Raw genomic sequence first — 21,480 nt, 5'->3', positions numbered from 1 at the left:
TAAAATTTAAAATATTAAAGTCAAATTACATTTAGAGATATTGTAAATCATCTTCAGAACTCAAACTAGTGAGTTTAATTTTAATACCCTCCATGCACAAAAGTTAATAAAATAAGGATGATCATCTCAGTTTTTTAAATTTAAAAATCAGGCCCTACTCAGAGGATCATGTAATTGGTAAATGAAAACTAATAATCTTCATAGTCCTTAAAAATAAAAGTTACTGCCCAGCTGGCATGGCTCAGTGGGTATCAACATATGAACCAGGAGGTCATGTACCCAGGTTGTGTGGGCTGGAACCCTCGTGGGGGCGAGTGAGAAGCAGCCAATCAATGATTTTCTCTCATCATTGATGTTTCTATCTCTCCCTTTCCCTTCCTCTCTAAAATCAATTAAAAATATATTAAAAATAAAAAAATTTTTTCCCCTTTTACCTGCTATTGCTTCAATACTTGGAATTGCAATAGTGCTGTAAGTACTGATTCTCTTACAGGACCACGTAGAAACCAAAGAGTCTTCTGTATTTTCCAGTCCCGAAATGGAATCAGTAAAAAAAGAGCCCCATTTTTTAGATAATGAATATAGAGGCTTTCCCTTCTGTCCCTGAAACGAGAGGATAGAACAATAAGGAACTCTTACCATTTGCAACGGCATGGATGGAACTGGAGAGCATTATGCTAAGTGAAATAAGCCAGTCAATGAAGGAAAAATACCACATGATCTCACTTATTCATGGATAATTGAGACCATTATAAACTTTTGAACAATAATAAATTTAATAGGGGAGGCTAGGGGACTGTCTAGGGCGGGGGGAAAAATGGACACATATGTAATACCCTTTGTAATAAAAAATAAAATTAAAAAAAAATAAAAATCTCAAAAAAACAAACAAAAAAACTGTGATTAATGTTCAATCTCATTATAATTTTCCCCTGCTAAGTAAATAAAAATAAAAAATCAGAAGGATTTGTTTCCCTTAACCAAACTATATATTATTTTAAAAGAACCTTCCTCTGGCTTTGTCTCATCCTATGGGATGGGGCCTTTTCCAGGATGTTTTCCTTGACCTCCCACACTCGGGTTGGATTAGGTCACTTCTCCATTTTCATATGTCCCGAGTTTATCCCTAATATACTACTTCTCATACTGTTTCACCCTTGACAGATCGGGATTCTTAACTACATAAGGCTAAGAACTGATGCATTTATGTATCCCTCAGTCTTAGTGCCTAGGACAGGGGAGGCCCATAAAAATTGCAGACTAAATTAAAGACCCATTCAAAAAATACTTCTCAGTGTTTTATGGATATGGCATAAAATTAAGAATTGAAAAAATCCTATTCCATCCATATAATCTATACATATAAAAGGCTAAGTGACTGACCATCCATCTGTCCAACCGACTGACTGGACAGTACATATCATGTGCACTGGCAATTTAAAAATAAATGTTGACTCGCACATGCACAATACATATAAAGCTCTTGCTGATGCCAATCGCATGCGATGCCAGAATGTATGTGAAGACCAACTATTGGCATTTTGTTGTTGTTATATCATGTTGTTTATTTATTAATCAATTTATCAATCATTGTTTTTATCAATGTTTTTACATCATGTTTTTATTTTTATATCATGTCTTTGTTGTTTTTATATCATGTTTATTAATCAATTTATATATTATTTTCATATACATTTTACTAATTTTCTTTCATCTCTGACACTTCTATTATAGAGAAAGGGTGAATAGTGATATTAAAATATTTTGTATTTTAATTTTATAATACTATATTATATATACTATTTTGACATGTAACTTTTTGCAGTAATTACATTACTGCACAAATCTTTCTTCTAATTTCCTTTCCATGTGCACGAATCCGTGCACCGGGCCACTACTCTGGATTATAAAATCTGTCATGCTCTTCTGATGAAAATTTAATTTTGGAGCACACAGTGTCCCCAATATCCCTTTAGATTCACAATTCTTTGTGCTGGAACTCGATTTGTGAAACAAGATGAGAATGTATGTTTGCAGATGATGGTGTTTGGAAATCATTCAGCAAGAACCTATTTGGATTTCACCAAAGAGCAGTACCGAAATATGAATATCCACACTCCTATGTGTACATCTAAGGTGTATTTCAATATAACTTCTCAATGTCTAAATAGCAGTTTATAGGATAAATTTGATTTAGTTAATTATACTAAAATAATGAGTCTGAAAAGAAAAAAGGCTCAAATCATCATATCACACATATGTAGAAAATGGTCCTGCAAATGAGTGATAGAATCGAGGCTCCTCCCTATTCTTATAAAGAGAGGAAAATAGATCTATCTACCCTTTCTGGTTCAATGTAATCTGGATGCTACTATGGTCTAAATGTTTATGTTCTCCCAGAATTCCTATGTTGAAATTTTAACCTCCAAAGTGGTATTAGGAGGTGGGGAGGTGTCTGGTCATGAGGAAGGAGCCCTGTGACTGGGTTAGTGCCCTTATGTAAAGTTCACTCTGGGGGCTCAGGAGTCAGTCTCAGGGAGCTGCCTGTTTAGTTAAGCTAGACCCATGAAGAGAGCACAAGAGCTTCCACGGCCAAGCAAAAGAGACAGTGTCACTACAGTGAGTCAGGATCTGGCAGCCTCAGCACCAACCAAAACATCCCTGGCGCCGGCACTGGATGAAAGCAGAGGGCAGGGAACACAGGCTGACCTGCGCTATCTTGGCCTCGTTTAACAGTTATCCACAAGATCAATCATAGAGCTGAGACGGCAAGACCCCAACGACTGCCAACAGAGTTCATCTCTCTTGGCACCAACAAGCACTTCCTAAGATAAAGCAAAGAGGAACCCTTACCTCATATTTTCCTTTCTTCTCTAGGGGCTCTGATTCCTCGGGCTTCCAGTCTCTGTCCCCTTTGAGCTCTTCCAGGATGAGGACTGTCTCCCAATTGCTGTAATGACGGGCTGGGAAAATATCTGAATGCATGCTGTCACCAAAGTACACAACCTGTAAGTCAGACAGCAAACTCTGGGTGAGACATTCGAACTGTGAAAGCGTGGTCATTGTTTCACGGAAGGCAAAGAAAATTCCTCTGAAAGCTGCATAAACATCTTAAATTTCCTTGAACTTTCTAGGTGACCATCAACTTGACCCATTTGGTTTGCAGGGTGCCAGGTTTAGTTTAAGAAATTATACAATGCATGTGCAGGTAGCAGAAAGGCAGAAAAGAAGTGATTTTGTTCAAGGTTGCTGAAGAAGCAAGAGTCCATGTGTTTACAGTTAAACCTGCCCCCAGAACTGAAGAACTGGTGAGATGTTAGCGGTGACCTGTCCCAGTGCGTTGGAGTGCACTTCACACCACTTTCCCCAAGAGGTCCCGGTTCCATCTGGACCTGCTGACACGAATCTCTGAGGATGGGGTTGGGCGGGAGGACCCTGGGAAGCTCCCGGGGCATCCCACGACTAGACGTCCACTGATCTAGTCCACACGCTTTTTACAGACGAGAAACCGCAGTTAAGGGAATGTGAATTACAACCTCCAAGTCAGGCTGCACTGTCCACGAAATCCCTCAGGAGGTCCCAGGGAACTGTGGCAACCTGGGAGCCGATGGAGCAGGGCTGTTACCCATCAATCTCTTCGGCTCGCAGGGCTCCTGGTAAACATTTTTTAGATGTAAGCTCCTGCTGTTGAAAATGCCCCAATGTCCAACATGGACGATGTGACCAGGGTGTCAAAAGCCAGTGTGTCTTTAGGCTAGTCTGTCCTGTAATTTCAGTTACTGCTTATTTTACATACAAAAACATTTAGGGACTGTTATCAGGATGTCATGCCTCAGGCATCCCACACTAATCCAGTGCCTCCTTGCCTCGAATCTGTGGCCCCTACACTCAGAGACAGATAAAGGACCTAGTCTACCTCAACAAAAAGGCTTATTTAAACAGAAGAGGTGAGAGAATAGCTTGGTAGATAAGCAAAGGCAGATTATTTCCCCACAGATAAGCTAAATGCAGTAAGAATCATGATTTTATTCCAGCCGGCATGGCTCAGTGGTTGAGCAACGACCAATGAACCAGGAGGTCACAGTTCAATGCCGGGTCAGGGCAGGTGCCCCGGTTGCGGGATCGATCCCCAGTCTGGGACATGGAGGGGGCAACCGATCAATGGTTCTCTCTCATCATTCATGTTTCTATCTCTCCCTCTCCCTTCCTCTCTGAAATCAATAAAATACATATTTACAAAAATGAATCACGGTTTTAGTTTATAAAAATTTATGTCTGCAAGTGGGCACCAAGGACCCCGCTCAGTGAGAAAATACCTGGGGCTCAGGTTTGCCAGTCATTTTCTTCAGCAGGTCATAAAGGTGGGCAGCGTTCCCCTGGGAGTACCAGCCAGGTTTCTCCAGAGACGGCAGGGCTTCCTGCTCCTCGTCATTCTCTGAAAATGCAGCGTGACAGTCATATCCTCTTTAGTCAGGGGACAGCGCCCTGTTGGGCAGACCACACGTAGGCATGGCTGCAGGACATGTACAAGACAGGACCACTGGGGGCAGGAGCTAGCATTCAGTGCGCACCTACTGCTACAAGCACTTCAAAAATACATAAATAGGTCATACGTGTGTGTGTAAGACTTTAATAAAAATCTGTGAGATGGAATAAGTATAGATATGGGACAGGTATACACTGGAACAAAATATGAAAACCCTGCAGATAAAAATTTATTGAGTGCTTATGTATTAAATACAAGTTTGTGAAGAGGGGAAAAATATTTAATTCTTTTCTAGTTTAATACAAAGAGGATTATCTGACTCCATCATATCAGATTGTTTCTTAAAATCAAGGATTTATATAAAACATTAAACCCATATATAAAACCATCATCAAGCTCTTTCTTTCTACTAGACCAGGGTTTCTTAACCTGACACTACTGAGATTTGGGACCAGATAATTCCTTGTTTGCGGTAGTGGAGGTGCAGTCCTGCGAGTTGTAGGCTGTTCAGCAGCATCCCTGGCTTCTCCCCACTAGATACCCCAGTAGCATCCTGCCTCCCAAATTGTGCCTCTTGAGATGTTGCCGGATTTGCCCTGAGGAACAAAAGTTTCACAGGCAAAAACCACTATCTAGACCTTTCATTAGCATATTTGCATATTCTAATACCTTCAGTTTAACAAAGAAAATATGTCTTTCGGCTAACACCTCCATTTTTTGGCTGTCTTCACAGCTAAAATTCTGGAAAGAACTGTCTATAATCACAGGTTCCACTACCTTCAATCAACTCTTCAAGACACTGCAATCTGGTCTCCCTCTACGCTGCTCCTCAGGACACCAGTCTTGCCCCTCCAATGGACTGTCTCTCTCCTTTTCAGTGGGCTTTTCAGTAGCATTTGCCCTCATTGATGATTCTCCTTTTTTCTCTGTGGCTTCTGAACACTACTCTCCTCTTCCCCCCACTGTCACCTGTCTGCTCCCAGACTGCAATTTTCTTTATCCTTAAAGTTAGTGGTGAAGCTTGGGTTGGGTCTTGCCTGTCCTCGTTCTCCTTATATTTGATCTCATATAAGCCTGTGGCTTTAAATACCTGTCCCTGGGCTGATGGCGCCCAAATTTACACGAGAGCCAACCTCTGTTCTCCTGGACTCCAGGCTCACTTACACGATTTCCTCATTGACAGGTCCAGTTAGATAACTCCTAGGCATTTCAAATTTACTATGTTGAAAGATGAGTTCTTAACAGTTGTAATCTCCACCCCACCCAAATTTCTTCTATATTCTTCCCCCTGGCTGCAAGTGATATCACTATGCACCCACCTTTTCAATTCAGGAAAAAAGAAAAATTAATAACCTGGAAGTCATTTTCGATTACTCCTTTCATCTGCTGCTTCTAAAGTATCACCAAGTCCTATGTTTTCCACCTCCGTAACGCACCTTAAATATACAGGGCAGGGAAAAGGCAGGTTTACAGTTGTTTGTATAGAAAATAATACAATAATAAATAACCATACAAGAGTCAACTGTTTCATGGAGTCACAACTGTAAACCTACTTTTGTCCCTTCCCCCCATGTACTTCGCACCATCTCCAGAACTACTGACGCAGACCAAACAACACCATCTCTCACTTGGGACACTGTAAGTGCCTGGTCTTCCTCTCTAACCCTCCCCACATCCAATGCATTCCCCACCCAGCAGCCAAAGATGTCTCTATGTCACTCTTCTACCTCAACTGAATCGCTTCAGATTGCTCATGGACTAAAACCCAAACCCCTTCCTTCCCACAGTGTATGAGGCTGCCTGCCTCCCTAACGTCTCCCTCTCCGCCCATCCCTATGGCCAGAACCACAGGCCTCTTCTCTGTCACTGGAACTCAGCCAGACGTCTCCCACACGGGGCCGCTGCATTCGTCCGTCCCACCCACCGCCAGGAACACACATGATGTGTTTTGCATGAGGCACCATACAAAGTGGAGTAAAAGTAGGTTTACAGTTGTTTGTATAGAAAATAATACAATAATAAATAACCATACAAGAGTAAACTGTTTCATGGAGTCACAACTGTAAACCTACTTTTGTCCCTTCCCCCCATGTACTTCGCACCATCTCCAGAACTACTGACGCAGACCAAACAACACCATCTCTCACTTGGGACACTGTAAGTGCCTGGTCTTCCTCTCTAACCCTCCCCACATCCAATGCATTCCCCACCCAGCAGCCAAAGATGTCTCTATGTCACTCTTCTACCTCAACTGAATCGCTTCAGATTGCTCATGGACTAAAACCCAAACCCCTTCCTTCCCACAGTGTATGAGGCTGCCTGCCTCCCTAACGTCTCCCTCTCCGCCCATCCCTATGGCCAGAACCACAGGCCTCTTCTCTGTCACTGGAACTCAGCCAGACGTCTCCCACACGGGGCCGCTGCATTCGTCCGTCCCACCCACCGCCAGGAACACACATCCTCTGCTCTCCTCATGACTCACCCACCCTTCAGGTCCCTCCTTACAAGTCACCTTGCCTGACCTTTTCAGACAGGCCTTCCCTGGCCAGCCACTCAAGGTGGCCTCATTAGGTGGCCTCATCAGGCAGTTCCTTCCTTCACAACGCACAGTGCGACCTCAGGGGTTTCCTGCTTATGTTTGTTTATCCCTCTGTCTGGTGCATCGAGGACCACTCAGTGCTTGACACCCAGGACTCTGAACGTAACCTGGATTCCACCGTTTCTGGGCTCCTCAGTGAGCAGAGAACCAAGCTCCTGTCAACTGCCTTGCACCGAGTAGGGCTTTTAAGTAGCACAAAAAAGTGCTAAGTTAAAAATACTGCATCACCATATCTTTATTTTTCCTTTTGTTTATAAAATGGTGGTATATTTAACACATTGTTTTACCTTTGTTTTTCACCTAGTATATGTCGTATCCCATATCAGTATACACAAAACCTCCTAACACAGTAGTTTGCACATGGCTGTTAGCCAACAGATTGTTTACTGAATACATGAATGAACAAATCTTAAAGAGGAGAAGAAATAAACCAAAACTAACTTACCGAGTGTCCGGAAAGGTCTTTGACTTGGTAAATGGGAGAAGAAACCAGGCTTCAATGCATTTGTAATCACAATGTCAAAAAGATCTGCAAAATCATTCCTGAAAAGCAAAAGAATTTTAAAGTATTTTAAGGAATTAGAAACTGTCTATATAAAATTGAACTTAATCTTCACCTATCTACTTGACCACACCATCATTTCTTATCTTTTGATGAACTTTTTACATGTACATTGCCAAATTCATGTGTTAAGTCTAGTAGCTTTTTGATGGAGTCTCTAGGGTTTTGTATGTATAATATCATGTCGTCTGCAAATAAGGACAGTTTTACTTCCTCTTTTCCAATTTGGATGCCTTTTATTTCTTCTTCTTGCCTAATTGCAATGGCTAACACTTCCAGTACTATGTTGAACAGGAGTGGTGAGAGGGGGCACCCCTGTCTTGTTCCTGTTCTTAGGGGAAATGCACACCATCATTTCTTATCTTTTGATGAACTTTTTACATGCTTCCTATACATTTTAAGGTAAATCTTACACTGGAAATAAAGGGTGATTTAGCACTAGTATTCCTGAACAACACCTTGACATAAACATAAGAAAAGAACATTAACTCTTGGTGCTAAGCTTTCTCATAATAGTCACAGTCACGGTAAGTGAATTCAATAGTTTCCAATAGCTAGAAATATTCAAAGCTATGTCTTCAGAGAGTGTTCAAAATGTGAAGAAGATACTTTATTTTGAAAATCAGTGTGGTCTTATAATGTGGCAATTTTTAGATAACAACAATCATTGTTTTCAATCTGTACTTAATACTATATTTAGGATTATTTGAAATGGCAAAGGAATGGTAGTTCTTGCTCTTGGGGGACTCCATGTTGCACTGGGGAGATATTTACCCAACATCCCCACATACTTTTTGGGAATCATTGAATGTTGCTGGGGAAGGCACAAGGGACATGTGTTGCATCCACCTTCAGAAAATCTAAAGCCCAGGTCATCAGCAAGCTATGAGCGTACGAAACCCCAGGAAAGATGCTTTGCTAAAACATACTTGGGTGTGGTGCGGATGTTGAGAGATGTTATGAGAAATAACCATTTGCCACTCAGCATTAATATGCTGATAAGGTCATGGTGGAGCACATTTATAAAATGCTTTGGTCCAATGTGCTATCAGTGTTTTATAAACATGAAAACAGAATGTCTCATCACTTACCCCAGGATATGGTTGCAGAGAAGTCTACAGTAATCACTGTGAGAACTGGTGATTAATACAAGAATTTTCCCAGCATTCTTCAGCTGTCGAAGCCATTTTTTTACAGATTCAGGACAACTGTGTAAATACTTGCCGGGATCTCTTTTTATTTCTGGAAAATATATCCCACAGTTTTCTGAAAAATAAAAATATCAAGGAGATTTTTCTTTTTCGACTCATCATGTTCTCAAGTTAATCTCTCTCAAAGCTATATAAGAAAATATAGCAGTTAGTACTGCTACCTAAGAATACTACTTTACTTAAAAACATAATGATGGCTGAAAATGTCAGTTGAGAATATTTTCGACTACTTCACAAGAACTGATAAACTGTTAAAACATAAAGAATTTATTCAGCATCCTCAAATCAGAAATATCAACTGATTTTGAAATATCAACTGCGTTTGAAATATCAACTGACATTTTTCCTTAGCTATACATATGTGTCTAGTGCCCTCTAGTGACCAAAATATAAATTACTATTAAAATGCTACTGTCCCATTTTCAAGTGAATTTAAAAACAGCATATAAATACTGTATCTTAAAATTATTGGCTAGATTAATTTTATCAGTATCCCTTAATAAGCCTAATGGAGAGTATGCAATCATAACAGTTCAGCTGAGAAAAATACTCTGAGGTAATAATGGGATTCCTTGTTTTGTTCACAAGCACATTGAAATGAACAGACTAGACAAACCCCGGACAGATACCCAATGGTACCTTATGGGTTGCTCCTTCTATTGACTGTTACTGGGGAAAACACTTCCATCCCCTTGAAACTCAAATCATTGAAGTAATAGGCGCTATGTTATACAAATAGACATCCATTTATTCCTAAAAGTTATTTTTATTAATTGGCATATAACATGCAAGTTTAAGGTGTACAACATTATGTTGACTTGCTACATTTATATATTGCAATATGATTGTCACCTTAGGTTAGCTAACACCTCTATCACGTTATACTAGTACATTTTGTGATGGAAACAATGAAGATCTAGTCTCTTAGCAATTTTTAAGTTCACAGCACAGTGTTGTTGTCTATAACATTCTCATATTTTTACTTAACTAAATCAAGCTGTTGAACCACGGAAGCGTTAGGTTAATCATACTATAATTAAATTATCTCCCCAAAGAGATTGTAAAGTTCTAAAGGGAGGGTGTGTATCTTTCTTATTGGTTTGGAGCAGGCATTCAGTGAATACCTTAGTGCAGGGACAGACACAGGACTATTTATGTTTGTTTATATTCAAAGTAATACTATGGTTTGTAACATATAACCTGTGATGACAAAAACATTGCCCTATCAAAGTCATTCTATCTAAAGTACCTTCCTTTTTTTAATCCCATAATAAAAACACATCATGTTTAATTATATTATGATACTGATAGACTAACACTGACTGCACAAGACAGGGAATTTTGACCTAAGGTGGAAAGAAAGGAATGGTCTTGTTTGTTTTCAACTCACAAAGTACTCTGTGTTTTCAGTTAACCTCAAAGGAATTCTATTTCACTGCCATTTTATGTAACTCGTTTTTCTGGCCTTCCCACCCCTCTAATATCCTTAGATGCTGATATTTTCTGCAAACAGACAGGGATCGAACCCCAACTGAGCGCTAACCAGATAGGGCCAAAAGTAAAATTTTTCAAAAGCTAGTTCTAAAGAATAAAAGTTTCACTCTCCTACATTAAAAAACTGATTCATGTCGAGTCATGGAAATAAACAGCAAAACGTTGCAACAATCTGATATGCACATAAAATGGCCACATATATCAAACATAATTTTGGATTTAGGGATCTCTTTTGATAAAAAAAAATAAAAAGTACAACTTGAATATTAAAAATAACTTTTAATTTAACAGGTATTTGTGCCATATAACTATTTCTATCATCACAGAATAAGTAACCATTTTTCCTTGTTAACTGTATCACTACTATCTGTGTGATCTGTGGCTGGAGTTTTCAGAGCTGCTGTCCAAGGGGAGTACAGATGTTGGGATGCTAACACCTCCACCCTCAGCCCCTAGTTAAGGTCTGTGGCTGTTTCCAGGGCAGAAGATCGTTTAGGAGAGACTGAAACACTAGCAACTTTACAAGTTACAAAAGAGCATGCTAGCGAACAGCTAGAATGTTTAGCTATGAACTAAATGTATCTGCTGTAAGGAACAATATTTGTGAAGTATACAATTTTTTTTGGCCAAGAGACACTGAAATGTGTTTTTTTTAAAAAAATGTATTTTATTGATTTTTTACAGAGAGGAAGGGAGAGAGATAGAGAGTTAGAAACATCGATGAGAGAGAAACATTGATCAGCTGCCTCCTGCACACCTCCTACTGGGAATGTGCCTGCAACCAAGGTACATGCCCTTGACCTGAATCGAACCTGGGACCTTTCAGTCTGCAGGCCGACGCTCTATCCACTGAGCCAAACTGGTTAGGGCTGAAATGTGTTTTGAAGGATAAAAGAAATAAACAATAGATTAAATATGTTCTGAATTTCTTTTGTTTATTTACAGGAGGCAAAAGATAAAACTGAAATTTAATATTAAAACAAATTATTTTCTAGTTAGGATCCCCATGCGGTTTGTTTTAATTTACTATATTTATAAATGAAGAAATCTAGAATACCTAGATTGAGTAAAGTGAAAGAAACAATTATTGTGAAGATTTGACAAAACAAAGGGTTTTGCTTAAGGTAGCAAATTGATGGAGAAGTAACAACATCTGTTTACTTTCTCGGCCATGAACGCTTACCTCTGGGGATAGGGATGCCTTATATCCTCCTGGGATAGGGAGAATACATTCACATGGGAGATGTACTTCCTGCTTTTGGGGGACAAAGGACAGTCACAGTGTTCTTGCACTGGCTGCTTCTCAAGTAACTTTAATTCAAGATAATCAATATGTCAAAATGACATGTTTGGGCCTGCCTGCCCTGAACCCCATCACCTCCAAAGAATAACTCAAAGGTTTCTATATTGTTTACATTTCCAGAATGCAAATATATATATAGCTTATATATATATAAGCTATATGGACTATTTATAACTAGAGGCCTGGTGCACAAAATTTGAGCACAGGGGGGCGGGGGAGGGGGTCCTTCAGCCCAGCCTGTTCCCTCTCGCAGTCTGGGACCCCTAGGGAGATGTCCGACTGATGGCAATCAGACATCCTTAGCCCTGCCCCGGAGGCAGGAGAGGCTCCCATCATCACAGCTGCACTTGCCAGCCATGAGCCTGGCTTCTGGCTGAGCAGCCCTCTGTGGGAGCGCACTGACCACCAGGGGGCAGCTCCTGCATTGTGTGACTGCCCCCTGCTGGTCAGTGCACATCATAGTGAGCGGTTGAGCGGCCTTAGCATATCATTAGCATATTATGCTTTGATTGATTGAACAGCTGACCGGACCGGACACTTAGCATATTAGGCTTTTATTACATAGGATTATCTTTACTTGTAATAATAACTGACATACTTTATGTAATTATTTTTGCCAAACAGAATTCTAAGATTATTAATGTATTTACTTATTATAACAACCACGTGAAACAGGTCCTATAGCATTTTCATTCTGCAGATAAGGAAACTGAGTTACAGAGAGGCTAAGGAACTTGCCAAGTCATAGAGCTAGAATGTAGCCAGTCTGCCTCTCTGGTGATATGGCATTTGAGTACTCTGTAACTCCAAGAATACCATAAATTCTTACTCCCCCCCCCCCCATAGTATCATAATTCAGAGGCTATGGGATTGATTGGAATTTGAATAAGTGGAATTTGGCAATTTGAACAAATCAAATTAGATTTCTGCAGAGGAAAAAGTAGCTATTAATATGCCATCTGACTAATTATAGTCACAGCACCTAGAACTGGAAGGGGCCTTAGAAATCATCTACTACAAACCTGTCCTGTTAAAGATAAATTAATAGAGACCACAGATTTTGCTTAAAATGACAGTTGGTAACAAGCTTCAGGAAGGAATAGAGTGCTCAGGAATCCTAGTCCACTAAACCTTATGTAACATATCACTTATGTGTCCAAATCTATGTGTTTTAGGTTTAAGTTACCTGGTGATCCAGTATCTATTAAAGAAAAATAACATTCTCATAAGTCAAATGCTTTAAATGGTATGCGTGCTTTGCTCTGTAATTACTGAATTACGTGCTTTTCCTCAGAATTCCTAGACATTCTTAGTAGTCAATGAGATGATGTTATCTATATGCTACTATCTGGGAACTGAGATCTGCTATTGAGATGGGGAAAAACCTCAAATACATGTCTTACCTTAAGGGAAAAAAATAAATATCTTCTTAGAAGGCTCTGTCCTTGCTTTGCTGCTTAGGAATGTTTGCAACTCATCACAAGGTTGGTCTCTGTGGAGCCCTCCCCCTTCTCCTCCAGCCAGGCCACCTATGGACATCACTGCGCTACAAGGTACTAAGTACTTGCAATGAGCGTGTTTATGTATTTTTTCTTTCTCCTGAGACTGTAAGATCTTTAGGAAAGAAACTGTCTTTACATTCATATTTATATTCTTAATGTCAGGCAAACAGCAGAGGATTAATAATTGTAGAAGTGTATATGTGTGTGTGAGGAGAGAGCTACCAGACAAAGACTGACCCGGGCGATCATAAAGAGCAGAGGTTGGTAAACCACAGGCCGCCAGCTAAGGAAGGTTTTAGCCTTTTGAATGGTTATATAAGTATCTGTATAAAGCCTATAACCTTTATAATCTGGTCCTTTAAGAAAAAGCTTGCCTATTCCTGATATACATACAGTATTTCTAATCATGGGCCCGTAAGAATAAATAAGAACTGATTATAAATCAGTATTAGAAAGTGCCAAGCCCTGGCTGGTGTGGCTCAGTTGGTTGGGTTTCATCCCATGCACCGAAAGGCTGCTCTTGGCCTATGCCCGGGTTGGGGGCATGCAGGAGGCAGCTGATTAATGTTTTGCTTTCACATCAATGTTTCTCTCGCTCTCTGTCTGTCTTTCTCTCTCTCTCTAAAAATCAATTTTAAAAAAATCTTAAAGATATAAAAAACATAATAAAAGATTGATTTTAGAGACTGTTTAAAGGTTATGAAGCCTCTCAGCAGAATGAATATTATAAAATCATTGTGATACAACTGCCTTCTGAAAGATGCTATAAATACCTTTGTGTACTTACTCACCACAGTGGAGCCCCGGCAAGATGTACTTGGGCCTCTGTTATCTCTGGCCTGGGTCCTCTAACAGTGTACTCTACTGAGCCAGGAGAGGGTTCCCTTCCCTCTGCCATTTTGTTCAAACAAATCTGAATCTGCCTTTGCCACTGCCTTTATGACGCTGGTACACTTTATTTTCAGGCTCTGAATTAAATGTCTCCAGGTTCATCTAGTCTGTTTACTAATAGAGCAAGAGTAGGGGCCACAGTAGAACAGTGCAAGCCTTGGGCTGAATGCTAACAGCTGGTAGTATTTTCCCTTGTTAATGTCAGAGGAAGTAGAAAGATCCAAGAAATGCACATGATGACACGACGACATCATCAGAAGGACCTACAGAGCTGGTAGCCTGGGATGAATAGAGGCACTGTAACCGCAGACCAGCTCCACCAGTCCTATCCTGTTTGATGAGGTGCTTAGTTGTTTTTAGAGATAAAAGACCAAAACCACAAGCCATGCGGCCGAAGCAAGCCCAGAGGAGAGAACTCTGGCCTCCAGCTGCACCCAGAACCAAAGTCCCCTCTCCCCCAACCACGGCTACCAAGGACCAGGACATAACTGGAACTTCAACACCAGAACCTGTTCAGAAGTCAAGGGTCCATTGTCCAGGAAGATCCGGTGTTGATGTGCCTTTACCGTAAATGGCCAAGCTCCAAGGCTTTCCAACTTAAACTTGTCCCACACCAGCACTCCCCATACCCACTCCCCCAACCCCTTCAAAACCCTTGGCCTGATCCAGCTAGCAAGATGGATCTGAGGCACCACTACGTCTCCTGTATTCTCAGTTGGCGCCTTCTGAATCAATAAACCTTTCCCAGCTCGCGTTTTTGGCCTCTCAAAGCATCAGGTGCACGAACTTTGGTTCAGTAAAAGCACTACAGCCTAAATGCAGCTTTACAAATTAGCTGCTAAGAAACAGGGCTGTTGTTCTTGGTAAGGCAAATTCAAGATGCCTCCGGGTAAAACCTGGGACAAGTTTTAGAGGCTAGCTTCAAAGAAATAAACTAAGTTTCGTCTCAAATAGTTTCTACATGTATTTGCCAGGTACAAAACCATCTTGGAAGGTTTTGTTTTCACCAGAGGAAGTAGGCCCACTGATTATCCAGACTCGAAACCTCCCTCTCACCTCCTCCAAAAGAAAGAAACTGGAAAAAATTAGGAGAACTAAAACGGGATAGCTCGGGGCAAAACAGGCTCAGCGATGTGCCAATGATTATTCTTTTAAAAAAAAATGTTATGGCTGACTTCTCTCGCTCCGAGGCACAGAGATCAGAAACAATAACAGGAACAAAGGAGTTATAAGCTAGACATTAGGGTTCATTTACTGCAAGTGTCTTAAGGAAACTTGCCTCCCACTGAGGACTCAAGCACTCAGTTATTTAACAATTCTTCAACAAACAAAAATACTGAAACAGACCTTTCACTCAGTTTCTTCTAAGCTGGTTTTTCTTCTGGAGCATGTATCCTAATAGAATGCCAAGACAGTATTTGGTATACACACAGACTATGCTAAGTTCAACTCCTCAATGAACGTGAATAACTAAAATTGATCAGTCAGGGAACCTCGTCCTCATTCTACAATACTCTTTTATGAGGCAGAGAGAGAGCCTGGGGATGCAGCTGTAGGAGGTTTATTTTATGACACAGCCTACAGCCTCTGTAAGGAGTGAGCAGCGTCTCCAGCAGAAAACAGGAGGAACCTGGGCAGGAAGAGTTGAAAGGTGACTGAAGCTGGGTATGGCTGGTTCTAGGGAATAGTATTCTCTAGGTGGGACTTTTAACTTTCTCAGCCTCTCTTTTTTCTTCTTTGGCCGGAATCCTTTTTTTTCCCTTTTATCTCTTTCACTCTACCTCCTTCCAATTTAACGTAACATAACAAGTTTCTATCTCTTGGGTATTCTTCTGAACAAACAAAACATATAGTCATGTTAATATGACAGTCATATGTATTTTTAAGCACTAAGATGTGAAATATTTTTAAAACCAAAAATCAAAAAACTCTTCCAGGTTAACATGAAAAATCATAAAAATAATGCTGAGAACTGTAGATATATAACTAAAGGTTTTGAAAGAACTGTTTCTCTGCTTTCTCTCTTTAGGACACCCTTAGGTCTACAATAAAAAACAAAACATTTACTCCTGTAACTGTCGACTCTATTAATGTTACTAGGAAATGTAGGTAGAGAAATACGTTTTCCCACTAGTCCCTAAAACGCACAACCCACGTACTGAGTGGGTAGTCGGGACCAAGCACGACGTGGGCACTGAGGATACGAAAGACACCTGGTGCCCACCTGCCAGAAGGCCTCGATGCGGAGGGAACAGCTGAAACTGAAACGCAGTGGGAAGTGTCTGGGCAGTGAAGTGGGCTAGGCAGGCGGCCAACATGCCAGCTGCTGGGGAAGAGAATCCGTACTTCTCCCAGGCAGGTGAGGATGCGAGAGAAGGTGAGTTTGGGACTGGGTCTTCATCTGTGAGAGACATGTCAACAGGCCCCAAGTGGGACGAAGAGCAGCCCAGCAGAGAGAAGAGCAGAAGAAAAGGTCAGGACTGTGGAGTCTGGGAGAGGCCCGGGCTGTCCACAAGAACCCAGAATGGGAAGTGAAGGTTGTTCTCATTGTCTAGACAACAGGACGCATTTGTTCCTCCTGCAATGCCTTTGCTCAGGATGTTTGTGGTTCGGCCCATCCCATTACCAACCTTAAGCCATGACCTCAAAACCATTCTCTGCTTCTCTAAATTCCACCCTGAGTTTCCGGGTCAGCTTAATGCCCACTTTTCCTTCTTTTATCTCTCCTTTCAATATGCCAACTATGTTCTAGTGCACATACTACAATTCTTATTCATAGATTTTTCCTATAGTTTATTGATTATGTAACAGATTTTTATCTTTCAGTTTGTGCCATTATAGTGGTTAGCACTACACTGATTAGATTCTAGGCACACAGAATACATTCAATAAAGTTAATGTAATGAAAACTTCTCTTAAGGAGGTTAAATATACTCACTTGAAATCTTAGTATAGAATACTATGTGGTTTAACAAAATAAACCATTTATTTATTTTGCTTCAAAAAACTTTATTGTTTCATTTGGTCCACTGCATGGAAGAGGGCTTCAGGGTGACTAAAAGAATAGCTAGTAGTTTTGGGGAGAGGCTCAGGTAAAAGCCAGATCCCAGGGGGATGCAGCGAAAATACTATATAGAACCAAAATAAAAAAATTAGTCTGAAAAAGAAACGTTTTTAACAAAAAAATTGTTGGGGAAGGGGTTAAGAAGAGATACTCGCTCAGCCCAGCCTGGGGGCCGGCAGCCTGCGGAGGTGAGTCAGGTGTCGCCCATCTCCTTGATGAGTTTCACCTCCTCTCCCGGAAGTGGTTCTGCAGGAAGTCCCAGAGCTGAGGGTCTGTGCGAGCAGAACCCAGGGCCTGCAGCTCCATCAGGGCCTGGTTCAGGGTCCTCTCCAAGGCCAGGGCGGCTCCCGTGGAGCCCTGAGCTTTGCCTACTCATCTAGGGGAGGCTTCAGCACGTCCTGGAGAGAATGCGGCCACCGCGCCGGTTTTGCGTCTTTAAGATGCTCAGCGCCCTCCCGCTTCTTCTCTGCCAACTCCCAGAATCAGTGGTCATGCCCTCGAGAGCCACATCATCACGGTGGGAACAGAAGCCCAGAGAGAGGTAGGTGTGGGAGGCCCGCAGAGGCAGGCTGGGCAGGTGGTTGACCGCGGCCTCCCCCTCGGTGGAATAATTGATGAATCTGGGAGCTCATGGTTGTCCGGCAATAAGGAGTTAAGGTAGAAAAGAAACCGGTGTGTTGGCTGGCCTGAGAGGTGGTTCTGAAGGTGGTGACTGGATAAGACTGGCCTGGGAGGTGGTTCTGAAGGTGGTGACTGGATAAGACGCAGGAGAATGGCCAGAGGCTGGAGGGAGGGGCGTCCCTGGGTCTGTTCTGTCCAAACACTTTTGAAGGACGAGACAGATCTGGGATCACCAAGGGCGCTGCCAATAAACCATTTCTTCTGTAGTCAAAGGTAAGCTTTATTTCTGCTTAATCTAAACGAGGCCTACTTATCCTAAGTTTGAATTAAATGGAATCTCAAGGGTAAAGGTGTTAGAAGCAATGGTGTACATCTGAATGTTGGTGTATATCTTCAATCTTTCGGGAGAAAGCACAACAAGTCTGCTATAAGCAGAAGCCGGGACTAGTTATTAACACAGAGATCCTACAAGTTTCCAGAAGATCTGAGTAAAACAACACTGTCGTAATCAGACTATTTACTGATAAGAAATTATAGTCTGACTTTCTTTTGACCTAGGGGAAAAAATCTGAGAGAGAAAGCACATGACATAAGTGATCAGACTATTTCTTTTTGAAAGGAAAGGAGGTGTCGACATAAACCCAGGGGACCCACAGGCCTGGAATTACTCAATAACCAAGGAAACATTCAAAATTCAATTTAAATGAGGCAAATATTTTACTCACAGTGTTTGGCAAACATTAGCAATACACACTAAATGAGCTATGTGTACTCAATGAAGAAAAATGTGAATGAAAAGGAAATTGCACTAGACCTCATAGATGACCAATTAACTGCCCAACTTATCTGAAAACTGACAAAGGAAATGTTTTTCCTTCCAGATAAGAACTCCATTTAAAACTTCAAAAGGAATTTAATCTAAATGTCTCATGCCAGCAAATTAAATCATTATAGAACAGAGGAGATGGGAAGGGAGGAAGGAATTCATGACTTGCAGATGACTTCATTAAGTAATGGCTATTGCTATTAAGAAGAGTGGCTATTCCATTCCCATTTAAAAATCTTCAAAGGACAAAGCAGTTCTGTATGCAGCAGGCACACATATATCAGCTCATTATAAGACGTGGTCCTGGATGTTCCTGTATCCAAACTGGACAGCTCTGATTCAAGACTCATTGTACAATTTACGTGTGCAATTCTGCGGATGCAAGGCTGGTACAATATTCACAAATCAATAAATGTGATACATCATATAAAACAAAATGAAGGATAAAAATCACATTATCATATCAATAGATGCAGAAAAAGCATTTGACAAAATCCAGCACCCATTTTTGATAAAATTCTCAGCAAAGTGGGAATAGAGGGAACACACCTCAACATAATAAAGGCCATATATGACAAACCTACAGCCAGCATCATACTCAATGGACAAAAACTAAAAGTGTTTCCCTTAAGAACAGGAACAAGACAGGATGCCCGCTTTCACTACACTTATTCAACATAGCACTGGAAGGCCTAGCCACAGAGGGCAGACCGAAGAAAAAATAAAAGGCATCCAAATTGAAAAGGAGTATGTAAAATTGTCATTATTTACAGGTGACATGATATTGCACATGGAAAACCCTCAAGACTCCACCAAAAAAAGTACTACATTTAATAAATGAATTTGGCAAAGTAGCAGGATACAATATTAAAATCAAGTCTTATATTTAAGTCTTTAATCCATTTTGAATTTATTCTTGTATAAGGTGTAAGAAGGTGGTCCAGTTTCATTTTTTTTTGCATTTATCCCAACACCAATTATTGAATAAACAGTCTTTACCCCATTGTATATCCTTGCGTCTTTTGTCATATAGTAACTGAACATGCAGGCTATATATCAGTTTTTACAGAGCACTGGAGAGAGAACCGTAGGGACCAAAATACCCCATGTCCTCACTGTGCAGATAGGAAAATGAGGTCCTGAGAGGGTTAACAATGAGGGAAAAAGCATGATGAAATACAAATGCTATTCTACAGATTCTTTTGTTTCATATTTCTTACTGTCTACTTCTATTAACCTTATCTCCTTTACTAAGGTATTTTAAAGACTTATTGTAAAGATATGTGAATGCAATTAGCAAAGAACAAATAAATAAATGAACACAAAAAAACCAAGCAAATAAAACACACACTTCAATGCTTCCTACAGATATAAAATCAGAACAAAGATGGAAATACAAACAGCTGGTTTATTACTAAAGAAATATGCAGAATCACTGGATGGCTTTCCCCCCTCTAATTTATTACACATATTCAAGGAACACCACTTGGGAAACTAAATTCAGCAAGCCCGTGACCGCTGTATAGCTGGGTGGAGGTTGCGGGGCTCCAGAGAAGGGAGTCCCTCACCCAGCAAATTTCAACCCAGATAACAAGGAAATCATCTTTCCATAGTAAAATGTCATTTTTAAATGATCTTGTAATTACCCAAGTAATGCAAGTAAACATCCTTTTGCAAATTTGAAACACTGCAGAAAAGTCAGACTTCTCTGAATACCATTCCTAAAATCTGGTCCCTTCCCTTTGTCTACCCTGCTGCCAAGGGCCATTTGGATATTTATAACATCATTCGAGGGCCACACAAAATTATCAACTTAAAAAATGAACCTGCTATATTTGGCCAAACATTTAATTAACTCACCTCTAATGCCTTGGCAGGGCCAGACCAAATAATTTCATGGGCCTTATAGGGCCCAAGGGCCAGACATTTTCCATCCCTGCTTTAGGGTATTATTGTTGTCATTTTGTATATATCTTTCCAGCTAAGTTTTTGTAGATGTACAAATACTCATGTGTATTTTACATTTTGGTGTAAACCTTCCCATAAGTTTTTATGGACTTTCACATATGCATACACATTTTACAATACAAATTTTCTGCAATTTGCTTTGTTCACTCAAAAACATGATTTGGAGATCTAGCCATGTACTTACAGATGCATTCAACCAGGAATTACTACATTCCATGCATAGTTCTAGTTGCCGGAGACATGGGAAAGAACAAAAGCAAATTTCCTGCCCTCAAGAGCTTACATTCTACAGCTGCTTCATTCCTTTTCATCATGGCATCGTAATCCAATGCATGCATATACCACAGATGACTATGTCAGTCCTTTCCTGATGAGTTTTTTCATTCTTATAAATTTGGGGGTATGATTGTGCATGATTCCTTGTGTACATATGAGTATTTCTCTAGAACTTATACCTACAGTTGCGACTGCTGGGCCACTGCATATGCACATTTCTAATTTTAGTAGGTACACTGCATTCCCTGCCAGAATGATAAAACATTTCAGCAGCGTGTCTGTGCATGCCTTTACCTCACACTCTCACTAGAACATATTATCAGACTTAAGTTTTGCCAATCCAGTAGGTGAAAAAATGGGCATCTCATATTTTCATCTTGCTTTCCCTGACTGCTAATGAAGTAGAGCATCCTTTTGTATCTTTATTAGTCACCATCCTTCATTCCTTTCACATTTCTACAATATACAAGAGTGGGAATGGAACACTCACAAAAAAATGTTTGTTGGATTCAACAGAGTGAATTGAGGTCTATTTGTGTCAAATTATTATAAAAATTCAACAAACACACTCAGAGTACTTGGAAAATTCCAATATTATTAACTCCTCAAGTATTTCTTACCCCACCCAAAGCTTTCATGGCCACAGCAGTGCATCATGCTCTCTTACCTGTTTTTCC

The 21,480-nt window shown here is 40.5% G+C and overlaps 1 protein-coding gene across 1 annotated transcript in view; it reads right to left on the bottom strand.

Annotated features, from left to right (window-relative positions):
- Nucleotides 1–21,480, bottom strand: part of NT5DC1 (5'-nucleotidase domain containing 1) — a 100,713-nt gene that overhangs the window by 1,926 nt on the left and 77,307 nt on the right. Inside the window, exons 7-11 of the mRNA XM_006756899.2 lie at nucleotides 8,739–8,913; nucleotides 7,531–7,628; nucleotides 4,317–4,435; nucleotides 2,854–3,006; nucleotides 435–603 (exon numbers count right to left, since the gene is read on the bottom strand). Coding sequence (XP_006756962.1) covers nucleotides 435–603; nucleotides 2,854–3,006; nucleotides 4,317–4,435; nucleotides 7,531–7,628; nucleotides 8,739–8,913 — 714 coding nt within the window. The remainder of the gene's footprint in view (nucleotides 1–434; nucleotides 604–2,853; nucleotides 3,007–4,316; nucleotides 4,436–7,530; nucleotides 7,629–8,738; nucleotides 8,914–21,480) is intronic.

This window comes from Myotis davidii, unplaced genomic scaffold, assembly GCF_000327345.1.
Source record: "Myotis davidii unplaced genomic scaffold, ASM32734v1 scaffold1534, whole genome shotgun sequence".
NCBI classification, from domain to species: Eukaryota; Metazoa; Chordata; class Mammalia; order Chiroptera; family Vespertilionidae; genus Myotis; species Myotis davidii.
Note: the sequence above shows the minus strand (reverse complement) of the source record. Positions and strands in the feature narration are given on the sequence as shown.